This window comes from Calonectris borealis, chromosome 1, assembly GCF_964195595.1.
Source record: "Calonectris borealis chromosome 1, bCalBor7.hap1.2, whole genome shotgun sequence".
NCBI classification, from domain to species: domain Eukaryota; kingdom Metazoa; phylum Chordata; class Aves; order Procellariiformes; family Procellariidae; genus Calonectris; species Calonectris borealis.
Genome location: NC_134312.1, coordinates 2,384,386 through 2,402,506, shown reverse-complemented (window position 1 = coordinate 2,402,506; position 18,121 = coordinate 2,384,386). Strand labels below are relative to the sequence as shown.

The window sequence follows — 18,121 nt, the reverse complement described above, 5'->3', positions numbered from 1 at the left end:
CCCTGTTAAGCCTTCTCCGTTCCCGCAGCACCGCAGCACATCTCACTGGCGTCTCCTGGGGAAATCCATTGCATCCCGGCTCTCGTGTTGGTGGTGAACGGCTGTCTTTCCGTCGGTGCAACTCTCCTGCAGAGCAAACGCGTGCTGGTTTCTAATTCAAAAAACAAGCAGAATGGCCAAAAAAAGCAGGAGTGGGCATGCAGCTCTCCCTCCAGGAATTCGGTGGGCCAGCAAAGATCTGGAGAGTTGGTGGCAGAGATTTCTGTGGTAGAAAGTGCCCAGAGGAGGATGGAGAGGGACCTTTCACCCTAGAACCTGTGTACCACGCAGAGCTCGAGGAGAGGAGTGTTTGAGGTTCTCTCCGCCCTCGTGGGAGGCCACGAGCATGTTTTTGTACCCGTGGATGTGCAATAACATCTCTAGCTGGATTTCTTTATGTATTTAAATTGCAATTCAATCTTTAATTATTTTTTGTGATCATTACTGTTTTGCAAGCGATCGCTGTCCAGGGAGAAGCGAGGAAGAAGCGGGAACTCGGTTTTGCTTTTAGTTTGAGGGTTTTTTTTTTCCTCTACAGTAGCAAAGAGTGGCACCTACCAGCCCAAGGAATGGGCTTCAGGGCATCGTCTGATCTCTTTGGAGCAAGGTCTTCCACGCTCACCTGTGAGCCATAAGAGCTGGCTGGGGAAGCTTTGCCAGGGGGAGGTGGAAGGGACGGGAGGAGGATGGCCATTTAAATGCTGTTTAATTTGCCAACCAGATGGGGATGTAAGAAGCAAATCTCCAATTACGTCTTACAGTTCCTAAAGGGTTGAATAACATCGAGATGGTTTGAGATGTCTCTGTCGTCTAGCCTTGGGCTGCCTTGATTGACACTGTTCAAACGAGGTCAAAATTTAGCCCCGGACTCCAGATTGAGCCTGAATAAACACCCAAAGTCATCCCACGGGAATGGATACCCCTGGGAGCGTGTGTGAATGTGAGCTCCATGTCTGAGCTCTCCCATAACCTGCTTGGAGCTCCTATTTGATCTAGAAATTGCTTTCCGCTCCCATGTTTAAAGGCGGGCTCTGTCTGTGCGGAGTTCGTCTGCTGAAGGTGTTGGTAGCCTGCTGGCAGCTTCTGCTTAAATGCACAGCAAACAGAGCTGCTAGCGGGAGGACAGATTTTTTAAGGAGGGAAGTTGCCGTGACACAAAAAAAAATTGCAAAGAAAGGGGGAACCGTCAGCGTGTGAAGAACAACCATCCCAGGCATTTGTCTGCAGCTGAAATAAAGGTAAATATTGGATTGTCAGCTTGAAATGCATCTCTATTGCCTAGCTCCAGCCTGCAAATGGAAGCAATTAGAAAAATGTCCTGCCTTTTTCACAGTAGGCTGCATCTTTCTAGCACAAGCCCCACAGATAGAAAGACACATGCAAGTCCTTAAGTAGCAGATTGGTTTACCCTGTCAGTCAGATCTCATTAGAAACTGCAATGCTTCAACCCGGTAATCTGCTAGGAAATAACAGATATTGGTGCTGTGCGATACATTTTTCAGAGTCACTGCTCATTGCTTTTCCATGCGCTGAAGTCCTCTCTTTCGCAGAGGTCTTTTTCTTCATTAGATTGAGCCAGGGAGCGGAGCATTGCAACCTACCGATGCAATGGCATCCGGGAATCAGAAATGTTTCACTTGGAAGGTGTAGGAGCAGGCAGGGCACAGCTGGCAGGGTGTAAAATATCAGTTCCAGGACACAAGGGGGACAGGTGAGGACGTGGCCAGTTCTGGGAAGGGCGCTTTCAAGGTCACAGTTGAGGACAGGAGAGAGGAGGAGGGGGGTATCAATGGCACGGGGCCATTCCTGCTAGAAATAGGAGGGAAGAGCGAAAATGAGCAAAGGACAGAAATAGCACAACTGAGAGGACCGACAGGGTCAAGCCATGACATAGTGTTGGGTTAGGGCAGAGCAAGGTATCTGGACAGTAGGGTCCAGGGCAGGTATAGCCCAGGAACCATACAGTAGAGCCAGCCTGTTTTCCAGCTCCTTTAAGTCATGTATGGAAATCTCTCCACAACAGGAGACCCAAGGTGTGTAGCACATACCCATGGAGGTAAGAGCACTTCTCAGAGTGTCTCAGAGACATCCCTCTGGCTCAGCGAGTCCCCAGTAGCTGGGATAGTGATCTAGAGAAACATCACTGACCTGCTTCTCTCTGGGCAGGTGCTGTTGGCCACAGTCAGAGGTGGGACACCAGGACATGGACTTTTGGTGGACCATGGTGTGACCTGGTACAATCATTCTTGCGTTGCATGGCAGCTCCCTGGGTGCTTGTCTTCATAGAATCACAGAATCACAGAATGGTTTGGGTTGGAAGGGACCTTTAAAGGTCATCTAGTCCAACCCCCCTGCCGTGGGCAGGGACATCTTCAACTAGATCAGGTTGCTCAGAGCCCCGTCCAACCTGACCTGGAATGTTCCCAGGGATGGGGCATCTACCACCTCTCTGGGCAACCTGTGCCAGTGTTTCACCACCCTCATGGTAAAATATCTCTTCCTTATATCTAGTCTAAATCTCCCCTCTTTTAGTTTCAAACCATTTCCCCTTGTCCTGTCGCAACAGGCCCTGCTAAAAAGTTTGCCGCCGTGTGTCTTATAAGCCCCCTTTAAGTGCTGAAAGGCTGCAATAAGGTCTCCCTGAAGCCTTCTCTTCTCCAGGCTGAACAACCCCAACTCTCAGCCTTTCCTCACAGCAGAGCTGTTCCATCCCCTGATCATTTTCGTGGCCTCCTCTGGACCCGCTCCAACAGGTCCATGTCTGTCCTGTGCTGAGGACCCCAAGCTGGACGCAGCGCTGCAGGGGGGTCTCACCAGAGCAGAGCAGAGGGGCAGTCTTCCACTGCAGCGAGGAGCAGACCCCAGGATACCTGCAGCCAGCAGCCCTGTGCCAACACGTTCCAACATACGTGCTCATACATGCACAAGCACACGTGCTCACCGTGCCACATGCTCCAGGCTTGGCAGCGATGCTCAACTGCTTCAGGACTGAAGACAGCTCAATGGCCTTAAGTTGACTAAATTTCTTTACTGAAAGAGTGGTCAGGCCTTGGAACAGGCTGCCCAGGGAAGTGGTGGAGTCTCCATCCCTGGAAGTATTTAAAAGCCGTGTAGATGTGGCGCTTAGGGACATGGTGTAGTGGGCATGGTGGTGTTGGGCTGACGGTTGGACTCAATGATCTTAGAGGTCTTTTCCAACCTTAATGATTCTATGATTCTATGATTGATGATTAGGGCGGTAATTTGCCTTCGTGCTAGGGAATATTCTCACCTCCAGCTGATTTCCTACAGACTTCCACACTGCCTTCCTCTAGAGCAAGGGACCACTTTTCAGTACCACAGCCCCACACAGAGGAGACCACCAACGAGCCCATCTCCTGGCTCTGGGATCTAACCAAATTCTTGTAGGCTCCATGGAGTGGGCTGCTTCACATGGGGACAGGTTGCCATTTAGCAGTTTCTGACTCATGGAGGAGCATCTCCACATCATCATTTTTTTCCCCCCTTTCTTCCCTCCTCACGCTCATGCAGTAGCGTCCTATTTGTGGTATTCAGCCACCCCAGTGGTTTTCACTGTGAGCTCTCCATGAAAAGGTGTGGTCCATCTGAGTTGGATTTTGGATACTAAGGTGTGATTGTCATAATTACCCTCTGACTTCCATCCTTGAGTGAGATGAAAATGCTGCCCCAAAAGGGAAGCTGTGATTTTTGCAGCTAAATCAGTAAAAAACTGAGTAAACTGAGAGATGATTCTTCAACTGCAGAAGGTGACCAGCTCCGGGGCACAAGAGCACACAGTCTGAATGGGGAATGCAGATCAGGCAACCCCTGTCTATCCAAGGTAGATCCTCTGGTGAGGCTGACATTAAAAATTCTGACTCAAATGCAGGAAACATGGAGTTAAGGAGGTGAATTATTGATGGAGCGCAAGTATTACCATATCTGACAGATGGAGATTGTCTGAGAACATTTTGCAGAGTGGCATCTGCACCGTGTCTGATTGGCGTCCCTGAACTTTCACACATCAGATGTAGAATATCAACACACAAACTCTGATGTAGCAATTAAATCTGTCCTGTAATGAACCTGGGCTTCGTAGCCAAGAGAAACCCATACGCTCAGGTAAAGACCAAAAACCTCAATTCTTGTATTTTAAGAAGATACTAAAATAATTACATCCAGACCACTGCGTTTGAATATACACATGTGATGTCAACATACAGATATGTATCGCTTTCAGGAAATGGCCTGCAGCGTGTCATCTCTTACTGGGATTTTATTGAAGACTATAAAGCTTGCCTTGTATTTTACAATTTGTATTCCAGATCTGAGATCAAATAATATAGAAAAGATATAAAATTCAGGTGACATCTCACATCACCTAAGTGTATTAACATCTGAAGCTGAAGTCAGTCTCTCAAGTGCATACAGAAGTCATATATCAGATATGTAGTCCACGTTGTCATGTGTGCAAAAACAAAGAGAAGATGAAAAGAGGTGCAAATAATAGCAAGTTTTATGCTTTCATGAAGAACAGCTTGTATTATGAAGAAGCAATATGTAAAATATGTCTTTTTTAATAAGATTCAGTGCCTTCGTATTTCAGGTTGTTTTCTTAAGCCCAACGCAACTTGGTAAATGATTGTAATTTTTTGCCATCTGTTAGCTGTTTGGTGCGCTGCGTAAAATTCATTCTTCCTTCACTTGTAGCACGCAAATGTGCGGGTTCTAAGAACCATGAGGAAAATGTGCTTTTTGTCACTGGAGGGGGTTCGAAGGTGGACACCAGCAGGGAAGCTGGGAGGTTAGCGAGCATCAGCCTGGGGACGGCTGTTACTGGTTGTAGCCATCCCATTGCACACACAAAGGACTTCACTCTGACCCCTTAATCTCAACGGACCTTCATTTTCTCAACCGCAAAGCAGCCTTTTGAGAAAACGGAGAAGTTCCATACATGGTGTCTCTGAAGTGCTTTGAGATGTACGAATGGGAATTGAAAGAGGAGGTTAATAAATTAATACAAAAACCTACAGGTTCAGTTCTCACAGCAGAGTTCTTGTTGATAGTCTGGAGGTTTTGTACAGTTAGAGGATGCGATTCTGGAATGAGATAAAAATAGCAGTTCAGTGCAATTTCTCTGCTTTTCATGGCTATGAACTACTCCATCAGTTTAGAAGTGCTGGGATTCTCTCCTCACTCTGTAGGGACCAGCTTTGTTTCCAAGGAGCCACTGTCGCGCTGCAGCGGGGTCTGCCTGGGGTTTGCAGCCTGTACGTAAGGAGTGGCGAGCAAAGGGATGCGTCTCTGAGATGCTCCATCAGTAAGACAAGCAGACCTGTTTTTTCCAAGCAATGGAGAACGGAGATAGAAACCACATCTATGGCTGTGGGTCTTACCCTGCGCTGACGTTGCCTTGATAACGTTTTCGTTTTAAATGCTAAGGGTTTGTGCTGTCCGGCAAAAAATATTGTCGTGCAGATCTGTTGGCTCAAGGAGTTGAGATCATTGGAGCTAAAATTTCACCACGAATGGCCAGAAGAGGCCACAGTTGTACTGCAGACAGCAGTGTCGGTACTTGCTCTGGCTTAGGTGAATGGTCTTTCAGGAGCGGTATTTTTCAAAAGGAGCAATTAGAAGTGGCCTTCTTGCTTTGCCTACTGCAACAATACCTTAGAGAGGCAATGGCTTCCCTCTGTAAATACTTCTTTTGCCCTAAGTACGTTAGAGAGGGAAAAGCAATTTCAACTTAAAATATTGCTGCAAGAGCAAATGAGTAGCAGTTGACCATAAATACCGCTAGCCTGCAAATCTGAAGGTTTCTAAGCATCAGGAGAAGTAATTGAGAACCGGCATATTAGGTGTGATGAAATGTTCATCTGGCCAGCGGCCAATGCAGAATGCACGGAAAAGAGTGTTGAAGCTCTTGAGCATTAACTCCTTCATCCAAGAGATCCATAATTCTATGTTGATGTCGCCTACTTTCGGCCATCTAAAAATTTGGCATTGAGTCCAACCTGGCTGCCTGGTTTCTTTATAATAAACTACCTTCACAAGGCACTTCAACCCAATATAACTATTTTAGCATAGGATTAATTGACTTCGCCCCATTTCTTCTCCATTCGTTGGTAGGAGATCATGGCAATCAATCCCCTTGAGGTCTCGGTGGTGGTGGTAACTGATGATGATGAGCCAGTGGGTAGGGTTTGAGGCTGCTGCAGCATTTTGTTTTCCTCCTGGTTTGGATAGGTCTGGGCGCAGTGCTGAGCAAGCGGGGGTCTGTAGGTCACTTCCCCAACCTCAGAGATTTCTAGGCTGGCACAGGGTAATGACGCTGGACAGTACTGCCAGAAGAAATGATAGTGCCATGAGGCAAGTGAATCCAGTAAAGGGCTCTTCCATGAGAAACAGCAACATGTTCAACAAAAAAATGATGACAAACGAAATTTGGTGTCACAAAAAATCTCGGTTCCCTCATTTCTGAAGCCACTGCAGTGCTCAAACCAAATGAACAAAGGTAGCCAGAAGAAAACATCAGCTGGAGTTTTCAAGAATTTTGGGCTGTTTGTCTGACTCCAGCAAGTGGTTCAAACCTCCTCTGAAGCACCGAGGCCCGACTACAACCTACTACAGGCAGACTTTGACTTGACAGACCTTGTAATTTCCTACCGCAGTTCAGTTCACGTGTTGCAGCCTGTTCTGCCCGCTAGCAAGCAGATCCCATCAGATGTGTCCTTCACCCGTCGGCAGCTACCAAACATTCCTGGTTTTATTAAAAATCAGCAAATTTGCACCACTGAGCATCTCCCCGATTACAGCGTCGGGTTTTTGTATCCTGTTCCAAGCCACTTGATCCTAAATAAGGCTGGGGGTTTTTGCCACAGTAATTGTTGTTCCCAAAGGGTAGCTAAAATTGTATTATTTTTTGCTGACTGGAGCAAACTTTGCTGTACTTTCCATCGAACTGCTGACTCTCTCTTCTTTTGGGCTACATTCATTTCCACATTTCCTCTCATTTATGCATGAGGCAAGGGGAAAAATTGCTTAATATTCTTTATAAACTGGCATATGGTATAGATAATTTTTTCTTTTTACTATATGCAGTAAAAATGCAAATGTGTGTGGCTTATTTGCAAATGCTGGCATTAATAACTGATATTTAAACAGGCCGGATTAGCACTTCTACTGATATATTAAAAAGATTTTTTCCAATCATTTGCACACTCAAAATCAATTTTAATACAACATGTAAATTGAATTTAATTTTTTTATATAAAATTGCATTTATCTGCTTGAACCATTAAATTTACTATTTAATATGTGCTTTCCAGCTCACTTGGTTAGAATTTCATTGCTCTTTATCTGTATAAATTTAATTAGCCTTGATATCATCAGTATATTATAGAACTAATTAAAGACTTAGATAAGTGCTGAGGGTGCTTATTTAATACCCTATAAAGTTCCATTTGGAGAGCGAGAAATTCCATCCTTCATTATATCAGCCAGAATGGAGCTGCAAGGATTGTCTCAGACATTGTTTTTGAAAAATTATTTAATGGGGTTTAATGGATTTATCCTTCTTTTGAAAAGCCATGTAATTACTGTGTATCGCTGCACGGCGCGAGAGGGGTTGGAGTCGTTCGGGGAATGGTTTTTAAACGCGACGTGCGCGTCTTCCCCTCCGTGACGCACGGAGATCCCCGCGCATCACGCGTTCCCGGCAGGGCGACGCTGGCCGAGTCACGAGTGACGAACCACAGGAGGAAGGGAAAAGGAAAAAAGAGGGAAATACTGAAAAGAAAGTGGTAGATAAGGCAGAGCTTAGCAGGTATCAGGATGGAAAGGAGGAGAGAAAAGGAGAGATCGAGTAGTTATGTTCTGCACGTACCTTACCTTTCCCTTGGCTAATTAGCTCCGCGGTTTACAGGTGATTTCTCATCTGTGTTTTACAAAAAGGTTTGCAGTAGAGAGAAAACCGAGTGCTTTAGTGACACAGAGCTGCACGTAGCACCCAAAGGTGTTGGCTGGGGTTTTTTTCCAAAATTAGCCATTCAAACAAAGCTGCTTGATCTGTATAGAGGCCAACACATAGGTGAGCCGGTTTGTCTATAGTGTTTTGTACGCTGTCTGGGTGGTTTAAGTTGTAAACAGGAAAGTGATTGGTTTTTATAATTTGGTTGTCTTTAATTAGAAGACTGTACTTATACCCTTTTGAGTAAATACACCTACTTTTCACGCCTGGCTCTATACCCTGTGCAGAGTTCTGTGCGCTGCAGTCCCAAAAGCGGGTACAGTACCGATCAAGGTGCGAGGGCTTCCCATCTCTGATACGGTTTTCTACCTTGGACAAATGACTTAATTTTTAACTCAGTTCTTCCGGCTGTAAAAAAACCCTAATTCTATCGTTACATCACAGCCCTGATTATTTATTAAGGGCTGTGATTTGCCGAGGTACTGCAAGAGCATGCAGCACCATTATATTATAAGTTCACTTTTATTTCTTCCTCTCGTGTTTTATTTTCTTTCGCAAACCATTTCACATCTCGGGCGTTGGCACATTTTAGCTTTTTAAGTGCTTTTTACTTTCTCGACACTCTCCAGCTCACAGCCATCTGTGCGTCCTGCCCCACATCGCGCCGCGTGTTGCAGTGGGTGGTGATGGGGCATCTGCCTTTGGGCTTGCAAGAGGCTGTGAATGAGGTGGTCTCTGGTGCACCTAGAGAAGATGTAGATCATAGCAGCAAGCAGACATTTTTGGCTGATCTAACCTCATTCTGGGTTCCGTCTACGGTCCATGGAGACAAATAGGTGCTTCTCAGCCACAGTCCATCTCACCCCAGGCAGACCTGAGAGGTGTCCAGTTCTTGGCACGGTTTGTAAGAGGAGCTGAGGTTAACTAGCACAGGAGTAACATCTCTGATGTGGACATCTGAAGCTGCGTGAATTCCTCCAAAGGAACTTTAGGTTCTTCTGGAGACAGAGAATGGGCATTACTATTGTTGTCCCCAGAAATGGTCCAGGTTAATTAAAAATCAAGAAATCTTAGGAAATTATGATCAATGATATCCATTCCCCTGTGGAATAGTGTCCTGACGGTAATGATATTCTCTGGTATGTTTTAGGGCTGTAACTGCATAGAGGACTTGAAGGATGCAGTTTAAGATGAGCAGCGGTTAGAGAGTGGATGGATGATGTAGCGGATACCTTCCATCACTAGTTTCTGTTTTGTTATCATAAGCTCCCAAGATGGAAGAATAACCAGCATCCGTACTTGCAGACTCTTGCTTTAAAATGCTGATCAGTGACGCATGTATGCAAACATCATTGCAGTCTTCATGAGGTGTAGAAATTACAGTAATTCCTGGTTGTGTGGATTTTCCTTTGCTTGGTATTACAAGTTTTCAGAACTTGCTTTGCAAAATCCTGCATGCTAGAGCTCATCTCTCCAATGCCCTGTAACCATCAACTCCATCCTCATCTCTTTCCCTTTCCCACCTCAAATGTCTCATGCTCCGTAGACAGAAAAGCCCCATGAGCTTCTCTTCTCGGTCGAGCCAGTCCTGAAAATCCATTTTTTCTGCATTACATGAATGGAAGTTACCTCATTTCTTTCTGTATCTTCCCTTTTTGCACTCACTCAACTCCTCCGTATATTTAAATGTAATGGTTCCACCAAGATCTGCGTGTATCAAAATTGAGTGACTTTATAACTACAGCTTTCGTCTTTTTTCCTCTTCGCTTGCATGCTCATTGTTCTATCTTGTGGTTTGTGTCTAGGTTTAGTTTGTAAGTGCTTCATACTTAACCTTTTTTACTTTCTTATTAGAGTACCTAAGATATTTTTGGGTGCTATAAAAGTGACTCCCTAATCCCCAAAAAGGGAGGTAGATAAGGTACAGAATTTTTTTGTTCCTTTTGGGTAAGTCAGCACCCAGATCTGAGTCCTTGCCTTGGGAATCTGTTTCTGTCTGCACTACTACAGAGTGGGCACCCAGCTATATAATGAAGGAATAATTAAAGTAAGATCCTTTATTCTGAAACATGACACTGTTCGTCTGAAGGTCCTTCTCTTAAGAAGAGATCAAGTCATTCTCAGGGAAATCAGAATTTAATGTTGAATTCACCTGGCCATTTCTGAAAAACTTTCTTGTGCGCAGGCCTTGGGTTATAGGTTAACATTAGCATTTAAATGGAGAACGGTATTAACAGCCCTCAGAGGAGCTTGTCTCATCCTGATTGCCTTTCCAGAGATTTTTTTTGAATGAGAAAGCCTCTTTTTATTTTTTTTCTCTTTCTCCAAGAATAGAGTTCAAGAGACCATCTTTTTTGATATATATATACTCAAAATGCATCCTTGTAAAATGTGTTCATTGTTGGCAACTTGATGTTTTGTTTTAAAACTGCTATTTAAAAAAAAAAAAAAACTGTTTTGTGTGTTAATTGGCTTCTTCAGTTTTGGTTTGCCCGTGAGATGTTTTTTCTTTCACTCATTTCCACCAGTGATATTTATCCTTCCCTATCTGCTCTTAGTAGAAAGATGTTCTTCAGATGATGGTAGATCTTCCTGGGCCAATTCCAGCCTGCTGAAGTGAGCAGAAAGAGTACAATTGCATTTGGGCTTTGGATTAGGCATTATTTGCTCTAAGGTATGTGTTTGTCCTAAAAAAATGCCCAAAGAATTCAAGGGTTAGTTCAGAAACTTTGAACCCAATCCCATCGCCAACAGTCAGAGGAACAGGTCACAGATGTCTAGGTTGGTTGACTTGCGGGGATGTGAGATAATCACATGAAGGAGCATTGTAAGGATGGATTTTATTTTTTAAAAAAGATCAAATCTTTGTCATACAAGCCATCAAAACTAGTTCATCATCCTGTATAAGCAGGATAGTAAGGACTTTGGACACCTTAGACAGTCCTTCACTCCTCACTCCCCCAAAATATGGCCATCAACACTGAAGCGGAACGTAAGTGGAGAGTTTGGCCAGGTATTTACCATCCTAAAGAGCTAAAGGCTTGGAGCCAGATTAATGTTTCCTTCCCCTTGTAAAGCAGCGATTGTTGGTACTTCCATAGCAAATCGGGAGAGATGCTCTGGAAGAACCTGTACCACGTTTATGTGGAAAAAATCTGCAGTATCAGGTCAACCCCACAAGCCCCATCTATGCTTTTCAGTGTGATACAAATAAATAAAGACTGTGCGAGTAAGCGTACAAACAAAAAGATTTCCCTGATGAGTCACCCAGGTCACTTTGTTCCCATCAGCCGCATTCCTGACTTCGTACTCAGGTGAGTAAAGATTCGTGAGTTCAGCTTCGGTCTGTTCTCTTCTGACCCCAAATACCTCACCGCTGAGCACTGGGAGGATCTTACTGCCCGGAGAGATGATCTGGGTAGGGTCAATCAGCTTGCGTGTGCTTAGCCGTGCTCACGTGGAAGCCGACGGAAGGCTTGGGAAGCTAAATCTGCTTTTTGGTTAGGTATGCTAATCTGCTATTATTATTTATTAACCTATTTGTCAGATGATAGGATCAGCTTTTGATAAATATTAATTCTTCTCTCTGGCTTTAAATCTCCACTTTAAAAAAACAAAGCAGTTTGCCAGCATTTCACTGAATAGAGATTTCCCTCACCTGTCATCCATTTATTTCCCCCATCCCTTACCAACTTGCTCTTCTCAACCTCCTCTTGACAATCAAAAGAGCGTTTATAATGGCAGGGACAAATACACTTCTGAGAGTAAAATAAAGAGCCTAAATAAAAAATCACAGAACAAGAGGCTCATTCCACTCACTCTTTCATATTTCATTATTTGATAACATCAGAAGATGAGTCCATCAGAGCTGCTTGGGCAAAGGCAAACAGGAGTATGTCTGATCAATATTTATTAATACTTTCAAAGACAAGGGAGGCAAAGTTGAGCAGACTTCATAATGGAGTGAATAATTATTCATGCAAATAGGGTTTGGCCGAAGGCAATGCCATGCCAAAGCGGCAGTTTTTTAATTGCACCCAATTAAAAATGCATACCTTTTGCTCACTCGTACAGTCTCGCTTGCTCTCTTTTTTATTTTGTAGGAGATTTTTAATTAAAAAATAATCTGATCCTGAAAAAAGTGACAGATGAATCCTGTGTTTATTAGGTGCAGAATTCTTCAGTAATCCAAGATTTGGGACAGGCTAAAAAGGAAGGCAGCGTACATGGGGTCAAGATGGGCTTGCATTGCTGAGCTTGTCCGGTGATCGGTCTGGGCTGCAGACAGAACAGCTTCAGGTCTTGCGCCGCCTTCTTTTAAGGTCCTCTGTCACGTTGGGAAGGCCATGAGCTCCTACGCTTTGGAGCAAAGACTTGCCATCTCTCAGAGATCGTCCCATCCAAGGTATCCTCTCTGTTATTTTGTTCAAAACCCAGCCAGAGCTGGCAAAGGTAAAAATCTCATTTCACATCTGCTCAGCATAAATTCCCTGAAGGTGATCAATGTTTCCTAAATCTTAGTGTTTACCTTGGCAACCTTACTGGTTTTTTCTACACGTTGTGCGTATAACTGTACTTGAGATATTGCCAATACTCTCAAAAGTTAACCGTATATTAGATTTCTGACTGTGTATTGAGGCATCTTGATAAATACCCAGACCTTCTAAAACATTAAGGCTGACAGCAGCTTCTGGGCACTCCGTGAATGAGCCACACATCCAGGTGCCAGAAGGATGCTACAGAGCCGACTGGTAGGTAGCTGCCATTCGAATTTGGGATCTTAGTTTCTGCAAGGCCCCAGATACAACTATTTAATTATGCCAAGCACAATTCAAGCACAAACGTTACTAATTATAGCTAAAGAGGGGAGCTGAAATGAAAACTCAGGAGACCCAGCCTTAGACCACTGACCCACAGGGCTTTATCAACCCCTGCCTGTATCCAGATGTCCCCTTAAGTGCTGCAGCTGAAGAATGAGCTGTGTTTTTCTGGCTGGGAGGGAGTTTGCAGTAGTGCCAGTGTTACCAGAGAGGACGAGTCCGAGCCAGCCTCTGCTGTGCCTCTGTCGCCGGCCACTGCATCGCCGCTTCTGGAACTGCATGAGATCTGCTGGTTTTTGGGTTTTATGCGTCTACCTGCAAGAGGAGCCAAGATTTAAAGAATATCCATCAGCGTGGCAGGAGGTGGATTGGACACACAGGCCTTACCGTGATGTGCTCCTGAGCCAAGTCTTCTTTTTCCGTACCGAGGGGTTCTCAGGGAGTTCTCCGTGCGTGTCTCGGGAGAGTGCTGGGCTTTGTCCTTGTGCCAGGACTACACTGTTAGCATCGTTAGCAATTAAACTGCAAAATCCGTTCCCGTGATTGGAGATAAGGTTGGGTTTAGTCTCCCCCTCCCTTAATCCAGTACTGAGGAATATCCTCCCAAGCTTTTGTGGCTTCTGCTGTTGATGTTTTATCAAAAGCTAAGATTCGATGCTGTGGCTCTGCAGGGGACCAGATCAGCCTTGCAAAATGCTTCTTGTCTGAGCCACATCGGTATTTTCAATTCCTGTGTCAAACACTGGCCTCGTTCAGCATCACAGTCTGAGTGAAGAAGAGATGTGGATGTTGAGGGGAGCATAGCAGTAAATCGTATCACATCAGGTGGTGGCACAGCAGCTTCTGGGGGACCACAAACTGTGCTGTTGGGTTCCCCATCATAGGCACGGGAACCTAAATCAGTAGCTGACGCAGGGTGACTCCATGTTACCTAAACCTGATGAGTTTGTAGCTTGGATTACCCAAATGCCGTCTGCAAATAGCAGCGATACAGGGATGTGCAAGGTCTCCCCCATCCTTACCGATCCACCTGCCTTTTGAGCTGCACAAACGTCCTCTTTTATCACGTAGTAAGTCGGGGGTTCTGTCACCAAGCCTGTTCTCAAGCGGCTTGCGTGGTTTCCCTTTCTTTTCCAAGGGAAATATTCTCATTGAGACAGTTGTCCGCCACGTTTACCCCCTGCTTCTCAGGGAACAACGTGTCCTTGTAGCAGAGCCCACCTCGAAGTCCCCTCGGGCAGGCTGTGGTGCGGGTGAACTGGTCCTCCGTCAGCTCCAGGAGTTTCATAGCCTGTATCTCAAATGTGGGGAGCCTAACAGCTTGGTTGTTTTTTCAGCTTATCATTCATCCCCAGAAGCTATTTTTTATTTGTGTCTTGTGCCTTCTACATGTATCCTCCCCGGCTCACACACGCTCCCTTCTTTTGACCGCACAACCCAAATCCTGTCAGTCCTTGTTCTCCGAGTCGATGATCTTGGAGTCCTCTTCCCCCAGCCGCGAGCCCTTCCTCCCACCTGATCTCAGCCGGCCCCTGACACCAGTTGAATTGGTGCAGATTTTCAACCACAGGAGCAAATCCTCAGGTCACAGGAGATGTCTTGAAGGAGGCAGAGGAGATAAAAATGCAGAGCTCTCAAGCCCAGCAGCCTGGCCACGCTAGCAGAGGCGAGACCCGAGACACTCCAAACGTGTGGTTTTGCTACAGCTGGTTACAGTCGTTGCTGCAGTGATTTGCAGTCTGGCGGCACGCTGGATGCTCCACAAAGGCACAGCTAAGCCAGACCTGAGAGCCTGCAAAGTAAAGAACAAGAGAAATTTAATATGCAGCTTTGCCATGTTTGCCCTGATTGCTATTTTAATGCATTCAAAGAGGAGAGAAAGGGAGGGAGGTGATAACTTTTCCCTGCTCTTGGGTTTTAAATAATTTATTCCACCAAGACCTAAGGATTAGACTGCAGCTTGCCCTTGTCCTCCTGCGGAAGGGTGGAGGAGTCAAGCAGGGACCTCCTCTGCAGCTCTTCCAGCCCGTTTCTGTCTTGCTTTGCTCTTCAGCCAAAGAAGTGCTGGGTACTCGGCTGAAACAAGTCCTCGCTGCCATCTGATGCATGCAGACAGACAGGGGTCTTTTCAATTCTCCTTCCCGGAGCTTTTCAGATCCTTGTTTCTTTACAAGGGTACATAACATCTGTATGAAGCTATAAAGTTAACCAACTCCTCTAGAAAAAGGGTTACTTTCCATCCATGCACCACTTTTATTGTTTTTGATACCCCAAACAGACCTAAACCCACAGCCAAGCCTCACCACTTGCTGGAGCTTGCGGCAGTGGGGTCGTATGTGAGAACCTTCCCCTTATCCCTGACCTTGAAGGGTCTGCCTAGGATTGGGAGCCCCTCTACCTAAAAAAGCTTTTTAAAGCCTTATATTTTCACAGCTCCCTCTATTCAGGATGCTTTGTTTTGGTGATATCTAGACCACAGAGCCCTGACACCAGATCTCACCCCTTGGTACAGATGGGGAAACTGAGGCACAGAGCGCAGCTCTGTGAATTGGAAAGGCCGTGCCAGAAATTCACAGAAGCGCTATCTAAGGGGCACTAGATCCCGATTCCCCTTCTGCTGCATGACCTCTAGGCAGTGCTTTCCAAGAGTCACAGGCTCTTCTCCCGGTTTCAAACCTTAATCTGTTTGTGCTGTAAAGGAAGGAGGGAAAGAAACAGTCTCAGAGGACCCCGGCACCTGTCACTGGTTTCTCCTCTTCCACCTGGGCTGTGGAGTCAGGGCAAATAATCCAGTCCCACGCCCAGTCCCAGCCCATTTTTTCTGCAGCGGTTGGATTGGCAGCTGTCAGAATTGCCCCACTGCTTCCTTGGCCCGTCACACATTTTCCCTTCCAGTAAGTACTTGCTTAAATTCCCTTCCTTGGAAATCCATTCTTTCACTAATGCCACTTTACATTAATTGAAACCAGGCTGTACTGCAGCCTCTATATTATGCCTTCTCTTCAGATGATCTTTTACTTATTAAAAGAGGCACCTCGGCTCCTGGCTCAAATTTTATTTTGCATTATTTAATATTTTTTCTCTCCAACTATGTGTCTCAGTAGCCTTGGAGGTCTCTGGAGTTTTGGGCTTGGAGCTCTTCCCGTGCTCCCTATTAGCATCTCTCTGCAAGAGGGGTTCATTAGGGACAAAAAACTCCGCTTCCACTACCCCTGTGATTCCTTTCCTTTCCAGAAGACTCCTGTTCTTGCAGGCTGAGTGACTCGATACACATCTGTACATCACCATGTATATACATCTTTATGCACCTGCATCTATATACTGCTTTCTACCTGCTGGATACCCGTGACACCTCGGCTGATGGTAACTACTAGGAAAGAGGAGCCCTCAGTTCCCCATAGTTTGTGTTTTAGTTTTATGGAAGAGTGTGGGGAGCAGATTCGTGAGATTCGCTCCCCTGCGCATCTTGGCATCTCCTGATGTTCAACAGGAATATGTTTGTGCTCTCTTTGTACAGCACCTTTGTGCAGCAGCCTTCTCTGCTCGTGGCACTGCTGAATAAAAGTACTCAGCATATAAAAGAAAAAGTATCAACCAACAGTTGATGGTGTTCTACAGAAATAAAGGTCTGGAGCATCAAGTGTCACTGTTCACCAGAGTGGGGTTTTTTTTTTGCTTGCTTTTCAGGCAGTATTATGAGATGCTCTACAACACAGCAGACGAGCTTTTAAACCTCGTGGTGGATCAAGGGGTGAAGTACACAGAGCTGGAATACATCTACGCCCTGAACTTACTGCACCGGAGCCAGACGGGTGTGGGAGACCAAACCACGCAGAACATGAGGTTGCAGCGGTTGAAGGAGATCATTTGTGAGCAGGCTGCTATCAAACAGGCCACCAAGGACAAGAAAATCACCACCGTGTGATCTGCTCTGTGGCTCGTATTCACTGAGCAGCAGGGGCTGTCAGGTTGCAGGTCCAAGCCTCTGCGTTTCTGTTATAATCAAAGGCAAAAGCGCCTATCTTCTGGGTGGCATTGTACGAGTGAGAAGGGAAATGCCATTTGAGATTTGGTTTTGGGGTTGTTTTGGGGGTTTTGATGTGTAATCACGTAACGCTTCCTTAACGTGTTCTCCCAAGAGTGATTGCACTGCAGGAACAGGCATCCTGGCAGAGATTTGGGTGGGATATTTGGCTTTGCTCTGTTGCTGCTGCTTTGCCTTGAGATGTAAGGCAAGCTGCTATCTGGCGGGGTGGGAAAAGAGAAGATTTCACGCTGGGTTAGGTCCGAGCCTTCAGTGGAAGTTCAGACCACGCTGAAGTAAACAGCACCATGACAGTGTTGGTGACATGTGAGATCTTGATGGTTTCGAAGCCATTCCAACAGCGTTGCTGCTTCAAGCCTGTTTCAGCTCTGCCAGCGCTATTCTCGGTGGCAGTTGTAGATGCATGAAGTTTTCTGCTGTTTCCACTGCAAAGAGATCTGGTTGCTTATTCCTTCGGATAGTGATAAGCCAGTTCTCGTAGTGGGAGGTAACATGGGACCATTTGTTTCCACTTCCACTTTTTCATTATCACAGAGCCATATGGCATCAGTTTCGACAGCGCATACTGCACTGGATGATGGTGGATGTAGGAGAAAATTGCCAATATAAGGTAATAGCAAAACTTAATTCTCTTTTTCGGAATGTATCTTCTGTCCCCAGCTCAAAAGATATTTTGTAATCGTCATTTGATGTCCTGGAAGGACACGCAGGCTTGTGTAGCTCAGCACTGATGATCAGCAAGGGCAGGAGGAGGGCAGATCCCAGCTCTGCAGTCTGAGGCACCCTCAGGTCACCATTTCTGCCCTGCCTTGGCCATATAAAGCCACCTGGTAAAAGGTTCCTTATTCATGGAGGCTGAGGAGTTTATCCAAACCGAGAATACGCTGCACTTGTATTTGTCAAGTAAATTGTCAACCCAGCTGGGTTTCACATCCTGAGGTAGGTTCTTTCTGAGCTGTGTAACTGCTTGTGTGTCAGTCCTGAAACTGCAACATTAAAGGATGTTCAAAGACTCCTCTGGTGCTTTGCCTGGTTTTTTTAAGAACTGTTATTTTTGTGGTACTGTAAAGATTCCTTTCCAGGTCTGAATTCATATGGTGTCCTCCAAGGTTACATCAGTGTGGAAGTGATCTTCTAAATCATTCAGTTTAATCCCCAGCTACCACGGGCCAACTGGACAAGAAGCTTCTCAACCTCCGTGTTAAGAGCAGAACCAGTAGTTCTGGTTGTTAGGAATCTTCTCCTGGT

The 18,121-nt window shown here is 45.5% G+C and overlaps 1 protein-coding gene across 2 annotated transcripts in view; it reads left to right on the top strand.

Moving 5' to 3' along the window:
* EXOC4 (exocyst complex component 4) overlaps positions 1–17,886 on the top strand; it is a 404,931-nt gene extending 387,045 nt beyond the window's left edge. For both annotated transcript variants that reach the window (XM_075142390.1, XM_075142380.1), the window contains one exon: positions 16,516–17,886. In XM_075142390.1, the coding sequence (XP_074998491.1) occupies positions 16,516–16,753 (238 nt within the window). In that variant the 3' untranslated portion in view covers positions 16,754–17,886. The remainder of the gene's footprint in view (positions 1–16,515) is intronic.
* The last annotated feature ends 235 nt before the right edge of the window (positions 17,887–18,121 follow it).